At 54.0% G+C, this 14,816-nt stretch overlaps 1 protein-coding gene across 9 annotated transcripts in view; it reads left to right on the forward strand.

The window, feature by feature from the left end:
* Positions 1-9,478: 9,478 nt before the first annotated feature.
* Positions 9,479-14,816, forward strand: part of NFASC (neurofascin) — a 42,405-nt gene continuing 37,067 nt past the window's right edge. For 4 of the 9 annotated variants that reach the window (XM_088526887.1, XM_088526881.1, XM_088526882.1 and 1 more), the window contains exons 1-5: positions 9,485-9,579; positions 9,771-9,967; positions 10,262-10,384; positions 10,563-10,733; positions 13,699-13,749. In XM_088526887.1, the coding sequence (XP_088383013.1) occupies positions 9,829-9,967; positions 10,262-10,384; positions 10,563-10,733; positions 13,699-13,749 (484 nt within the window). In that variant the 5' untranslated portion in view covers positions 9,485-9,579; positions 9,771-9,828. Of the gene's footprint in view, positions 9,580-9,770; positions 9,968-10,261; positions 10,385-10,562; positions 10,734-13,698; positions 13,750-14,816 lie in introns of all 9 variants that reach the window. The other 5 variants (XM_088526883.1, XM_088526888.1, XM_088526886.1 and 2 more) reach the window with 2 other exon arrangements.

Genomic DNA, 14,816 nt, shown 5'->3' on the forward strand with positions numbered 1-14,816 from the left:
GCCTCCTTCCCTGGAGCACCTTTCCTTCCTGTGCCCATTTAATCAGGGAAATGGAACTAGCGTCTGATAAGGTGGCCGCGAAGCCGTGGATGGGATCGGCCAAATCCTCATTTGAAACCACAAAGGGGAGCTTTGTGTTTTTTCCGGGGTTTAGAGCGTCTGCTCCGTCCTGATTAGTTGTAATCTACCATCCTTCCCTTTTACTGTTATTTATTTATTTTTCTTCTCCGTACAAGTCTATAGTTCGGTTTGCGTATGATCCTCCAGGGAAATCAGGCTGCCCATATTTCATTTAGGGACTTCAAACAATTAACCTGACAGCGATGCCTCTCCCTGCCCTCCTCCCCCATCTGCTTCCTAATTATCGGTGGAGCTGGGATGCGCGGGCTGTGCCCATTACACTGATTTTTATGGAATCAGCTCATTTTGTGGTTAGTTCTTTCAAAGCTGTGAGTTGCCACCGGGCAAGCAAAACACCATGGAGCAGGAGGGGTCCAAAATCCACGTTTGGGGATTTTCATTGCTCTTTAATGGTGTCTCTGCCCAGCTGCAGCCTCCTGCCACTCGAAGGGATGTGAAATCCAGGGCCAAGCTGGGAATCTTCCCCCTGCTCCTCCCGGGCGGGCTGGTGAATGGATGGATGGAGAAATCGGATGGATGGGGAAGTGCCAAGTTGCTCCTGCCTGCAATGGAGCTGCCCCATGGCTGGGGTCCGGAGCCAGGATGGCCTCATCTTCCTCACCTCGTGCTGCGGCACCTCGGGCACCTCGGTGGCCCTGTCCTTGCCAGCCAACGTTGGGGACTTCAATGTTAGTCCCCCAAATTGGTGCCTTCTCATCACTGGTGCCGTTGGGGCCGCATTGCTCTGGCTTCTGGTCGTCCCTGTTGCGCTGGCCGCTCCGGTTTGCCCTGATTGAATAGCAAACCTCCCCCGGGGCTGCCTGTGCCACCCGATACAGCAACAACCGTCTCCAAACAGCGCCAGCCGCTCCACGGAACCTGGACACGCGTTTCCAAAATCCGGAGTCTCCCGCACGTTGTTCAGGTCTCTCCCGCCCACGAGGCACCTGGAGCTGGGGATGCAGAGAGCAAAGTCTCTGCTGAAGCTCCGTTTTGCTGCTGTTTTGCTTTTTTTATTCCTTCTCCCGTTGCTTTGGCCCCTCGTTGCTCCCAGGCGGGTGATTGTGTCGGGTTTGTTACAGGCTGTCCCAAAGATGCAGCGTGTGGCCGCTCCGGAATGTGCCGGCGGATCCACGTGTATCCACGGCCCGCGAGCTGCTCCGGAGGGTCCGGCGGGAGCCACCGAGGGGCCGGGACACGCGGGTGTTTGCGGAAACTCTGGCGTTTTCACATGCACAAGGCGAAGAGCATCAAGGGTTACAGATGCCCACGGGTTCCGAGCGGCTCTCCGAGCCGGGAGGCTGATCCTGTGGGAATCGCATGCCTGGCTGTGCGGGAGGGAGCTCGCGGCATCCGCTCCGCACGTGATGGGCGTCCGGGTGCCAGGAGAAGGATCCTGGGGTTGCCACCCAGAATAGAGGCTTGTTCTGAAGCTAATTGCCCCCTTTGAGCGATCCGCGAGTGACAGCGTGCCAGGCTTCCTCTGCTGGGAAAATTCCTGGAAAATGCCTGTCGCTTCTCGTTACGTGTTGGAAAGAAGGCTTTAAAAAATGCCGGCTCGCAAAATAAACAGCTGTTTGTAATTGTAGGCTCATAAAAAGGAGCGTTTTATGAGCAGCGAAAAGAATCCCTGGCTACATTGAGCGCTTCCATGGGCTCCGCACGCGCCGTGATTTACGGCTCCGCTTTGGAAAGTGTTTGCAAGGAATACGGGCTCGGAAGCGGGAGCTTGTGCACGGGGACCATGGGGCAAGTGAGAGGCTGTGGCTTTTCTCCGTGTCGGTGTTTAATAAATGAGCTGTGAAAATATCCCTGGGGAGAGATGACATTTGAATGGGGTTCTGTTTTAAGCGTGTGTTTTGCCATATCCAAATTTCTAATGAAGTTTTAAAGCAGGGAAATGTCTAATTGGGTTTAGGCCCTTCAATCCCATTAACTTTCCATGGGATTTGGATGCTCTAGGTTTGCGTGGAAGAACAGATTCCTCCCCTCCAAGCCCAGCAGCAGCGGTGCTGGCACCTCTGTTATAATACTAATTTTTGATGGCAAATAGGATCTGCAGACTAGTGGAAAATTGCTGTTAGTAGTACAAGAAATATTGGAAAACTTGCAGTCAGCGTGTTGCACTTTTTTCTTTTAGGGTGATCCAACTTGACATGTTTCTCTGCATGAATTTTGGCCAGGAAATTCTCTTAAGCAGATCCAATTTTAAAATCGAACTAACATGCGGTTTTCCTCTGGATCTGGTTCCGCTCCCAAAAGCCCCTGCAAAACACAAGTCTGCCTAGTTCCTTCAACACAGGAATTATCTTGCTTGGAAAAACTTCTGCAGAATTTGCATTAGAAAAAAAGGCAAAGAAACTTCTGTCCCCTTGTGGGGACAAAAAGCATTTGCTGTTTTCCATCTTGCAGTAGCTGGAAGCCAGCATGGAGCATGCTCTGCATTTGTAGATGGTCTTCTGTCCTGGGGGAAGTCAAGGAAGGAGCTTGGGAACGGTGTTTGGGAAGACTCGGAATGGCTGTGCCCTGAGCCTGGCTCTTGTTTGGTCCTTCCCAAATGTTTTTTGCGGGAAGAAATCCCTGTTGGAGCACTCGGATGGTGCCCAGCTGGGCGCATGGCCCACGGTTCCTGACAGAGAGGTCCCAGGTGCCACCAAATGTGGTTGTTTCTCTGCTCCTCGAGCACTGCCAGGGGAAGCCAGAAACAGAGTTTTACTGGAAAACCCCAGGTTTCAGTCCAAATTTGACCGGAGGACCTCAAGGACGTTGCCGATCCATCCCTCAGCTCCCAATCCCTTCTCATTGCCCCTTGTTTCTTCTCACCTACACTCTTCCTTTGCTTTAATAGCCTTTCCTACGATACTTCCCATTTAAACCACTACAGCAGCGGATCGGCTGGATGAAACTGAGATGAGGTCGGAGTGGAGAAATCGCTGGATTTGGGAATTTCCCTTTCTTTTTCTGCTTGGTTCAGGTTTGAACCGGGCCCCCGCCAGCCCGTGGGAGCTTGGACACGTTTGGGGCCCCAGCGCAGGCCTGGGGCTCGCGCGGCGACCGCTGCCCTTGCACAGATGGCCCTCACCAACCCGCTTAGCCTTGCAGCTGTTTTGCGGGTTTATTTTCCCCCTCTGTTACTTATCTATCATTTAGAGCTGGCTCGGGGCCGTCCTCCACCTTCTCCCTGTGCAAACCCAGGGTTTTTGCTCCCCGCTTTGGCAGGCGGAGGCCGACCCGTCTGCGCGCGGCGTCACCGCTGACACTAATGACAGCAGATTTGCGGAGCAGCTTGGAAGCAGCCCCGGAACAAAGGTTGCGGGAGGAGCTCAGCCTCATTTCTGGCTATTTTAACACCAATTTTAAGCATCAGCCTCGTCTTTCAATGTATTTCCCTTATAGTTATTTTTTTCTTTACCAGCCTGAGCGAGTATCGTGCATCCCACGCTCAGTCCTGAAGGTTAAAAGCTGCTTTTGTGCCGGTTTTATTGTGCTAAAGCCAAAGGCTTCTACCAATTAAGTTATTACTGTTTTGGAGGGGGCTCAAAAGGCAGATGGAGCCGGCGGGCTGGCAGCATTAATGACCGCGTCGCAAAGGGTGCGAATTTTATAATGAGCGTTTTAACACAACATGCCAAGAAATTTGTCAAAGCAAGTTCTGCTGTGACATTGCTGACAAATACCAGGAGTTTCCGGGCAGTGCAGAGCAACGGCTGCTTTTAAGGGTAGTAAAAAGTCATGCGGGATTTCACGGCATCCGCTCGAAGGACGTGCGCTGGCCCGGCCGGGGATGCGGGATGCTCAATGGGATACGGAGCCGGGAGCGGAGGGGAGGGGACCGCGGTGTCCGGTGACCACCCTGGTGCCACCCAGGAGCTGTAAGGGGATAGCGGTGACAGCTGGCGGGCCGGGGGACTGTAAGTACCGCTCACTCGCTGGTGATCGTCGGGATGTCACCTGTTTGATGGATCTGGTGACAGATCCCGGGGAGGGGATAGAGGCTGCGTGTGCAGGGGCTGCAGGGGGACATCGAGTCCCCAGGCCTTGCTGTGTGTGCAAAATGGGCAATTTAGGCAGTAGTAAACTTTATTTTTAAAGCAAACGCATAAATAAAATATTTACTCAAGAATTGAATGGACCAAAGCCCTGTGCTCGAGTCCTTCCCCATCCCAGAGGGCTGCCCGGCCACGAACGTGGCTCGTGGGTCTGGGCTGGTAGTCGGGGACCTCGTTAGCCCCGGGTGTCCCCCCCTGCAGATTGAGCAGTTTTTGCCTCATTAGCCTTTTCCTCTAGGAAAACCCTTCTTGGGGTGTCGCGGGTGGCTGTGACAAACCCCGTCACGTCACGGGGCCCCCGGAGCCGTCGGAGCAGCTTCCCCTTCCTCCGGCTTTTTGAAACGCATCCGTTTGGTCGGGCTTTGAAAATTCCCCCATCCCGTGGGGCCTCGTGGAGAATCGCCCACGCGTGTGGTGGGAAAAGGCAGCAGATGGAGCGGATTCCATGGAGGAGCGGGATGAGAACCCCGGCTCCGGGAAGCCGCCTGGATGTGCTGGATCCTCCAAGAGGGACACGTGTTGGCTGTTATCCCCGTGCATCCATCAGCCTGGGGTTTTCCGGAGGGCTCCCGATATCAGAGGTGCCCCCAAGGCTCTGCTCGTGCCCACCTCGATCCAAGGGGAGCCGGGAAGGAAGCGGAATTTCGGGAGCTTCTCTGTGACCCGCAGAGCGGGTGCTGGAACCGCTTGCGGAGAGCGGGATGGAGGCGACTTTCAGGCCAGCGGGTAACTGGGAACCGCATTCCCGGGATGCGCGGGATTCGGTCCAAGGCCGCACAGCGACTTAGGTGAGCTCCGTGCGGGAACGCGGGAGCGACGGGAGCCGCTCGCCCGCAGCGCGGCCGCTCTTCGGGTGCCCGTAGCCCTTTTCTATCCATCGTTTCGCTCGCGTCGCGTTCGGCTCCGGGTCCCTCTCCCTGAAAGCGCCGCTTGTTGGGAGGGCGCGAGGGGGCCGCGGCGCCCGTGCCGGTGTCTGCCGCCGACAGCCGCGCGCGCTGAGGACAATCGCACGGACTGTCCCCAGCACCGGGGGACAAAGGGCGTCTCAGCCCGCGCCGGGCGAGCGGGAGCTGCTGCCCTCCATCCCGGCGGGGCGTAAATCCCGCTGGGAAAACGCTCCCGGCCCCTTGCTCCGCCGCCTGCGCGTTGACGGGATGCAGCGTTTGTGTTCAAGGGATCTGGAAATGCCCACGGATAGACCGAGTGTTTGCTATGGGGGGAAAGGCTACGGAGAGCGGAGCAAAGCAGGGCTCGACCCCCAAAATGGGTCTTTTATCTCTGTCATGGAATTGCAAAGATACGTTCCTCCTAGATCAATGTTTTTCATTATTTGCAACCCAAAGGGGTTTCTCGTTGTGGAAACGCTGCTCTGTGCTCTTCAATCACTTTTAATTGAGTGAAACCCATAAAACGCTGCTGCCAGAGCCTTCTTGGGAAGCCGAGCAGCTAGAGGTCCTCCTGCAACCATAAATAAGGATAAATGCCTAATTGCTAGTGAAAGTGGCCTGCTGCATCTAATGAGCTGATTAAAAATAATTCTTCATTGTGGGATTGTTTAGTTTTGTTTCTCTCCAAGCGGGGATTCCTCCTGCTCCCGCTCTGTCGCCTCCATGCCCGGCCTGCCTGGTAGAGCTGGGACTCATAGCCCTTTTGTGGGATTTGGGCTATAGGGAAGCAGTTTGTCCTGGTTGTCGTTCAGGAAGGTCCATTTTCATTAATGAAATGAGTTTCAGCCCTTCTCAGCGCTGCTGGTACGGCCAGGGTGATCCCGAGCTCTGCATGGCACCCGCGGTCCCCCTTTTCCAAACCCTGAGGAAAGGTGGCAGTGCCGAGCAGGGAATGGGACTGGGACATTCGGATGGGGTGAGGATGTCACCTTAGCTCGTTGCATTCCCGGGACAAGGAGCAACCCGTGTTTCCTCCCTGTTTATCGACCTTGGCGGCTCCGCGCGGCCTCGTGTCCTTGAGCAGCCCGGAGCCAAGCGGCAATGCAGGTGACTGGAGCTTTTTTCCAATAAAATCCCCGGATCTGCCGTGTGGGAAGGACCTGACAATGTTAAAAGTTGCATTTTTCCCCCTGCGCTGCAGATTTCGAGCAGCCTCCAGACAAAGCGCTTGCAATAGGCGCTCTCTTTTCCACTGAGCGTCCACGAGACTGTCTTTCCATAAGGAAAACCCAGAGAGAGGCAGCCCCGGCCCTTGGCACTGCCGGCGTTTTCCCCGTGCTCTCCATGGGCCGCGTTCACCTCGGTGGCCCGGCTGTGTCCCCGCAGCACGACGTGTCCCCAGCACGACGTGTCCCCAGCACAGCGTGTCCCCACAGCACAGCGTGTCCCCAGCGTCACCCACGCGGGGCCGGCCCGGCGCAGCACAGGCCGCCCACGCCAGCCCCGCTTCGCTTTTCCCGGTGCAAACACACCCTTGGGTTTCTTCTTTGCATTATTATCACTAATTCTCAGTTGTTCGTGCTCCTCCGGGTGAGCTGCTCGGCCTTCAGCAAATTCACCCCGGTGCTACCCCGTGCAGCTCTTCCCACACCTCTCCATCTAGACACACCGTAATTCCGGCTGTATCGCACAGCCGGCACGGGAAACACCGCGGTAATTCCCACGTCTCGTGCAGAGCAGCCCCCGGCCCTGCTGCTGCGTGTTTTTTCCCCTTATTTTCCTGCACAGCTGCCTAGCATTTTGTGTGCTGTATATAAGTGTTCAGGCTCAGCTCCTTCTGCGTTAACATTTAATGCAAAGCCACCCACACATCATGTATGACCAAACGCGTCCCCAGCATCCGTGCCAGGAGCCCACTCCTTAGCATTTCCCTCCCTCTAAGCACAAATTAAACAGCGGATTCTTCAATTTTCAACCACAAAGTGGCATTTGGAGTGAGGCATTATTTCAATAGCTGCTCTTTTACACCTTCCTCCCCGTATTACGTGGAGAAGGAGGGTTTTTGTGGCAGCAAGGTACAGCATCAATATGCAAGAGTAGTAAGAGCACAGGAAATGTAGCCTCGCTAAGGATCCGGCTGCAGTATCGATCGATCCAGTTCATGTATCCAAGTTTTTCTTGCTAAAGGAAAGGTACAGAACCGGCTGAGCCATTCCTCATTTTCAGCTGCGACTGGAAGAATGAAGAGCTCTAAGTAATGAAGGCTACAGATCACAGTGATATCTTCCCCCAGACAGAAAGCTGGGGAAGCAATTGGAAAAGCTTTGGCCGGCGTGACCAGGTCACCGAGGACGGTGCAAGTCCTGGATATGACTTCAATTACTCCCATAATCATTCCGTGCTTCAACTGCTTTTATTGCAACAGCTCGATCGGAAAATCCTTAGAATGAGCAAAAAACAGCAGAGCGCCCCCAAACCTCAAGGAACCTGGTGTAACTGGGATGCCAAAGGGCAGGGAAGTGTGTCCAGAGCTTGGGATGCGGTGACTGATTTATGTTTCAAGGGGACGGGCTCTGCACCGTGGTCCTGTCTGCTCATCCTGCTTGAGCTAAAGCCGGAGCAGCAGCGAGGAACCAGCCTGGGGATTTTCCACTCTTTTTGTCCTGGCATTATTTTTGTTCCTGGGCGGGAGAGCTGTCTGCGTGTCTGATGCCCGGGATTTATAACTCCCTTGCAGACGGTTGTAACCTGGCTATGATGCAATCCTGGCACCTCCGTAGCCTCATGAAGTAGGTCTTGGTTGCACGAGTTGGATAATTCATCTTCCTTTTCCATTGTCTTTTAATCTCCATCTAGTCGATGGCTTTATGAAAAGCCAAAAAAAAAGCCTGTTTATGCAAAGACAGGTCCTCCCCATTCCCAGATGGTTTGGATGAGTGCAACAAGGAGCCTGGCTTGTGCAAGGAAGAAGTGGCCCCCTTCCTCCATCCAAAAACACCCCGGGAAGCCGGAATCCACCAAAGCAAAGACAAGAGCAAGCAGAGCCGCCGCCGCTGACCCTTGTTTTTGTGCTTGCCTTGCAGGTGAGGATCCAAGAAGCGGGTTTGCCCCGCGCGAAGGGCCGGGGCCCAGCGGCGCTGCCGGCCTCCACCATGGTCCCGCCGAGCACCCGGCTCGCCCGCGCGGCCATCGCGCTCGCCCTGTGCCACCTCGCCAGCACCATCGAAGTGCCCCTCGACTGTAAGTGCCACTTTTTTCCCCAAAAAACTCCCGTGCAAACGGTGGAGGAGGGAGAGCCCGGAGAGCCGAGCCCGGGCGGCTTTCGGGGCCCTCCTGGTCTGTTGTTGTCCGGAAAATCACTTAAATCACCCTGTGGTTTAATCAAACAGCCTCCAAACCTTAGCAAGGGCTTGAAACCTGGGCCATGTTAGCCTGGAGGAGGTAAAGTGGAGGCTCCTTTGGTGGAAGCTCTGGGTCAGCCCTGGATCAAATGATTGTGTGTTGATGTGCTGCTGTTTGCAGACCCTACAATAACTGCGTAATGCTTCTACTCATGTGCCGAGCGTTATCTATATGGGTTTGCTTCTCGATTAACCTTTTTTTCTTCTTTTTTGTTACGCTTGCGCTTTGGAAATAACAGCAAATATTCAGAGCGAATGTAAGTCCCACCCTTATCTTCTGCATGCACGTGACGGTCCCTCCGCACCTCGGAAGGAGCGGGGCCGGTCGGGGCTCTTGCTTGGCCCCGGGTGTCCGGGGCTGCGTTTTGTGCCCTGTGACACGGCTCGGGGCAGGACGGACGAGTTCCTGCCTTCCTCGGCCACGCAGGGTTTGCAGGGCTGCTGCAACAAGCTCTGGTAGCCACAAAGCGGTGTTGGCAGTGCCAGCATCGGCTCCGCAGGCTTGGGCTGCACCTCGGAGGAGAACAGACTCCTCTGCGTGGCAGAAACCCGTGTGCCAAGGCTGGGCCGGTGGCTAAACGCCGCTGCTGTGCCCATTCCGCGTGGTCCTGGGAGCCCTGGGGCCTCTTTCTTGCTGGGGGAACGTCTGCACTTGCAGCGGCTCCATCTCGGTGTCGTGGCCCTTCCCTGGAGGGACACGGATATGGCACGTGGAGCTCAGAGTTAAATGATGCATTGGTAGCGGGAAGAAGTAACCAAGAGCTTTCTTAATGGCACCAAGATACCAGGCAGGAAAGCCCTTGAAGGGAGGCTGAGCAATGCCATGGTTTGAAGGTGACAGTCCCCAGCCCGCCAGCGCTCGTGGTTATTTCCTCAGGTCTGAAAGAGTTTTGCTCTATGAATTGCCTGTCCAGCCTGGGGAGCAGATCGAGAGCCTGGCAGGACTTGCTGTAGGACAGGAGAGAGATTCCTGCCTCCCCGCGCCGCTCCGTCACCTCTTCCCGCTTGCCTTGCAGTGCCGCAGCCGCCCACGATCACCAAGCAGTCGGTGAAGGACTATATCGTGGACCCCCGGGATAACATCTTCATCGAATGCGAAGCTAAAGGCAACCCCGTTCCCACGTAGGTGCCTCCAAAGCTCTTGTTGTACTGAAATGGTGCTGTGAAAGAGAAGGGCTTGCTCGAGGGGAGCTCTGCCTTCCCCTTGGGCCCAGCCTGTTGTGGGTCTAAGCTGGCCCTGCTTCCACTGGAGTCAATGGAAGCGTTTACACTGTTTTACACCGTTTCACACCAAGCGTGTCCCGATGCTCCAGGTTTTCATGGACGCGGAACGGGAAGTTCTTCAATGTGGCGAAAGACCCCAAAGTCTCGATGCGGCGGCGCTCGGGGACCCTGGTCATCGACTTCCACAGCGGCGGCCGGCCGGAGGACTACGAGGGCGAGTACCAGTGCTTTGCACGGAACGATTTCGGCACGGCGCTCTCCAGCAAAATCCACCTCCAGGTTTCTAGTGAGTACTGAGAGGAGCAAGCGCGGTAAACTGCTGCCCTACGGGTTGCATCCATGTTTGTATCGTGCAAGGTTCTGTAGAAGAGGTGTGGGGCTATGCAGCACTCAAACATCTCAGCCTGCTTCATTTGTTACCCGTGTCAGGGAATCTTGCTCAGAGAGAAATAAAGTTTACATCAAGGCCCCGTTGAAACCAGGCCAGGTCCAGCGGGAAGAAGGGAGGGAAGAGATTTGGCGAGTGAATCCCTCCTTAAACCAGCCCTTCATCTTGCTGTGTCTTTGCTCTTCTTCTCAGAGTCTCCCTTGTGGCCCAAGGAGAAGGTGGATGTGATAGAGGTGGATGAAGGTGCTCCGCTTAGCCTGCAGTGCAACCCTCCGCCTGGCCTGCCTTCCCCGGTCATCTTCTGGATGAGCAGCTGTAAGTTGGGCAGGTGCCCCTTCCCAGCTGGAACCCTCCTTGGGGAGCTCCTCTGTTGATTGCACTCCTTATTTAAAATAATTATATCCTTAGAGGTGTTAGTCACCCACAGGGGCACCCGGGAGCATTAGGGTTTCTTCTGTCCCCTCTGACTTTGGGCTCCTGCTCTCCCATGCAGCCATGGAGCCCATCCACCAAGACAAGCGCGTCTCCCAAGGCCAGAACGGCGACTTGTACTTCTCCAATGTCTTGCTGCAAGATGCCCAGACGGACTACAGCTGCAACGCACGCTTCCACTTCACCCACACCATCCAGCAGAAAAACCCGTACACCCTCAAGGTGAAAACCAGTAAGTGTCGTGGTGATCACCCAAAATGGGTCTTTTGACTGCTCTCCACGTGGCTCTTTTTTCAGGCCACCCTGTGCCGGTCCCTGACAGCCCTGAGGGTTACCAGGGAGAAGAGAGGCTTCTTCTGTTTTGTTTAGGTTACTATAAGAACTTGTTTGCACAAGGAAGGGTAGTCCTTGGACTGTTAATGTGGGAGGGAGAGGTAGCTGATTTTCTTCCAGTGTCTCTGAGCTTTGCCAGCTCTGTGGCTTTATGGGTGCACATTTTATGGGTGCTCTGTGCACGTATCGATCGCCGAGTCTGCGTGTGGGGCAGTTCCTCCCCATCTTTAGGGAAACGTGTAGTATCTGGTGATCTGTTCCTAGCTGTAAACATGGGAAATAGCCATGCTTTGCTCGTGGGAAACCCGGATTTGGAGTTACGCCTTACTGTAGGTGGATGTTTTGATCAGCGCGGGGCATCCAAACACACGGGCTCCCTCCTCTTGGATGCCACCGCGGTTGGCACGAGCATCACGGCAGCCCCGGGCACAGCTCTGCCCTGCTCCAACGCAGCTCCTGTCCCCGCAGCAGCGCTCGGTTTGCCCGTGCTGGGGTGGCAACGGGGGTGGCTCGGCCTGGCACCGCTGCCAGGGCGCAGGAACGGGCCCGAGCAGGGGCCACCTTGGCGGCTCATGAGCCGCCTGGCACAGTTGCCCGGGGGCAGCTCCGGGACGTGGTGACACAGGAACTTGGCTGTTCGGAGCCTGAACACAGGGAACACGTCCAGGATGGCCGGTGATGTTAGTCTGAGCCTGGTGAAGATCATCCTCTGGGGCAGAAGGAGGGCACATGTATTTAGCTACATGAAGGGGTGCCCTATGAGCATGTCCCAAGTCTCTCCGCCAGCAAAGAGGCTCCTTTAAAGAAGGTGATGTTCTGATGCTACCGAGTGTTGTGCCAGTTCCTTGGTGGCAACGTTGTCAGAGGGACACGAGCCGAGCGCTACGGGAGGCACCGCGGGTCCTCCAGAACAGGCTCTCTTGTTATGTGTGTGTCCAGCACCCGGAACGGTGTCACCTGGGGCTGACACCGAACAGGGCCACGTCATCACGTAGGAGCCATGTCATCACGTAGGGGCCATGTCATCACGTAGGAGCAGATGAAGAAGATCTGCAGACCCCGCTAAGGCCCTTGGAGTTGAGAGAGGAAGGGTCTTGTGCAGGGATGTGTTTTGGGGAGCAGGTTGTTGTGCACAGTAGGTGTGAAGCGCTCCTGAATCCCAGGGTTAGAGGCTTAACCTGCTCTTGCAGCAGCTTAAAATAGAATCAACTCTATTAAAGCATCCTGATAGCAGTGACCTAAAGCTGGCATGAGAGGTGACTCGGCCTCTAATATTTTGCAGTTTTATTGTAGCACCTTCCCCTCTATACAATGCATGAGTGGAGAGTCAGCAGTTCAAATACTATAAATAGACCCTTTGCTAATGGAGAGGAATATCTGTAGCAATTCAGTCTAAATTTTATTTGCCCGTTTACAGAGCTGGCCGAATAATGGCAACTTTTATCTGTACCTGAAGGGCTGAGTCCTAAATTAGTGTGAGCTGGAGAAACTCTGGCAAACAAAGACCTGGGTTCTAGTGCCTGACATATTGATCAAGCTCCTGGAAAAAAAAATAGGTGGAAGAAACCCTGGAACTCAGAGGGCTCCGTGCGTCTGGGCTCCCGGCTCTTTGCAAGTCTCATTACGGCTACTATCCTTTGGCTTCCAATTATCCTGGGCCCTCTCTTAAGTTTTCCTTTGGAAATGGCTGATGTGTTGTAAGATGCAAATGCCCTCCCACGCGCTCCCCAGAGGCCTTTACAAGCTGAGGCTCTGAGGCTCTAATTTCTTGTCTGTTATGATAAAATGCTCTTTATCTGCGCAGCGTTCAAAGGGGAAGCGTTTGTATTTGTCTCCAGCTGTTCTCTGCCTTTAGCAATGGGCGTTTAAAAAAAACAGGTTCGCCCTCCTGCTGAAAAATCATTGCATTTGACTGTAGTGACCTTGTGTGCAAGAACAGAAAAGGGAAAAATTGGGTCTTTTTACCCAGATAAGACCTGTGCCTTTATTTGTGGGGAGTTTCTCTAGCTTACCCTAGTTCATGCAGCTCTTGGGCTTCGCCTGGGCTCTCTTACCCCTTCTGTATAAAGACCCTGTGTGAACTGATGACTGAAGGTTCAGATCAACACCCGTGTTGTAACCAACACAACCTGCTCCTCTGTGCTCTAAAACCTCTGCCTTGGTCGATGCCACTCTGACAAGTAGAGGTGTTGGCTGCAGTGGCTGTGGATAAACGAGAGCAATACATTATCGAAGAGCTGGTATTTTGCATGCAACATAATCTACTTAATTACCTTGTGGTTAAAAAGGATTTTACAGTTGATTATGCTTTTAAAGCCTAATTATTACTGTTATTATTTTTATTTGTTCGCCTTCACCATGCCTTTCTGCCCTGCCTTTCTGCATGTTGTTGCTTGGCTGTGTCCAATGTGTGTTTTATGCTGGCAAAAAGTAGCAGAAATATGTTTGCCTCATAATTAAGAAACTGAGAGAAAAAACATTTTCATCTCAAAAGTGAATTGATCTAAAGATACAGATGCCAGAAGAAAAACCCTTCAATTCAAGGAAATGTCTATGATACAAATACAATACTGATATTTTTCATATATTTATTTGTTTATCCATCTTATAGCTGGAAAGCAGTCTTCTTTTTCCTCCTTTGTTGCTGACTTCTGTTGCTGTGTGTCTTTTTGGGCAGTTGTGTTGCGAGTGCTTCTGTATCGCTCATGTTGCCTGTCCGCGCTGCTCTCACCTTTTGGGAATTTACTTTGGTTTTGGTTGCGTTGCTTTCGTTTTGGTTCCGTTTTGTTTTCCTCCTCGTCCCCCCCGTGCTCCATCCCCGCTTTGGCGCATTCGGGATGCTCATGGTCTTTTGTTTATTGCAGAGAAACCCCATAATGAAACGTCTTTTCGAAATCACACTGACATGTACAGTGGTGAGTCAACACTGACTTCTGGAGAACTTCACGTCCTAACCCCGTTTTACCTAACCCGACTCACCCCGTGCTAACCCCAGCCGCTCGCCGGGGTGGACACGTCGGCAGCATCTCCTCTCTCTGTTGCATGTGTCTGCTCTTTTTGTTCTGATTTGTCATTTATGGTTTGAGCTTCACAAAAGCTGCGTGGGGAACTCAACCCAACAGGAACAAAAGCCCCTAAAAACAGGAATAAAAGGCCCTAAAAGTTTGGACATGTTAAAATGATTGAGATTTAAGCCAAGGAACTGGAGACGCAGAGCTCCAGGGGAATTCGGATTATCAGGATGTGAATCAAGTGAAGAGGTCCATAGGGTTGGAGGGAGCCCACAGAAGGCCTGGGTCGCCTTCAGAAAGAATCGAGATTTAAAGATAATGCTCAAATTTTCGTTGTATTCAGAAAAGGCATCTTTTGTACTTTCAGCTAAACCTAGGCATTGAATAGGAGGAAAAGGAGTGTTTGGTTTTCTCGGGAGCTCGGTGCCCGGTTTGTGCATGGGATGAGCGTGGGCAGGTTCCAGCCTCCCGCAGCATCGCCCCATTCCGGCCGGGACAAGGGAGGAGAGAGCCAGCAGCGACACCAAGTCCCTTCTCCTGAGAGTGACAAGGGGGAGGATTCGGATTCGCTCCCTCTTTTCCTCGCCGAGGGTTGGTGGCACAGGGTGACCTGGAGCAATCCGGCCGCGCAGTGGGATCCCGCTCCGAGCGCTGTGTCGTGTCCCCTCCGGTTTCCTGCCCGGAGCAGGAGGTTCGTTTGTGTCCCCGCACAACACCAGGCACATTTTCCTCTTCCGTAGAGACTTTTGGGGACGCTTTTGTCAGCTAAGAAAAGAGTCTGGAGCGCTAGAAACAGAGGCGAGGACAGGTGAGGGCATTGGGATTCAGCCTGCAGCCCTCCTCTGTGGCCGGCAGCCCGTGTCCCTGTTCCTTGCTCGGGAAATAGGGTCACTGGCACCTCCCCAGTGGCCAGGAGGCAGCTGGAGCCTGCAGGGACCGGTGTCACGTGGAGCCGGTGCCGGGGGGTGACA

Source organism: Tinamus guttatus, unplaced genomic scaffold (assembly GCF_059628265.1).
Source record: "Tinamus guttatus ecotype Peru unplaced genomic scaffold, ASM5962826v1 Tinamus_guttatus_pri_ptg000259l, whole genome shotgun sequence".
In the NCBI taxonomy this organism is placed as follows: domain Eukaryota; kingdom Metazoa; phylum Chordata; class Aves; order Tinamiformes; family Tinamidae; genus Tinamus; species Tinamus guttatus.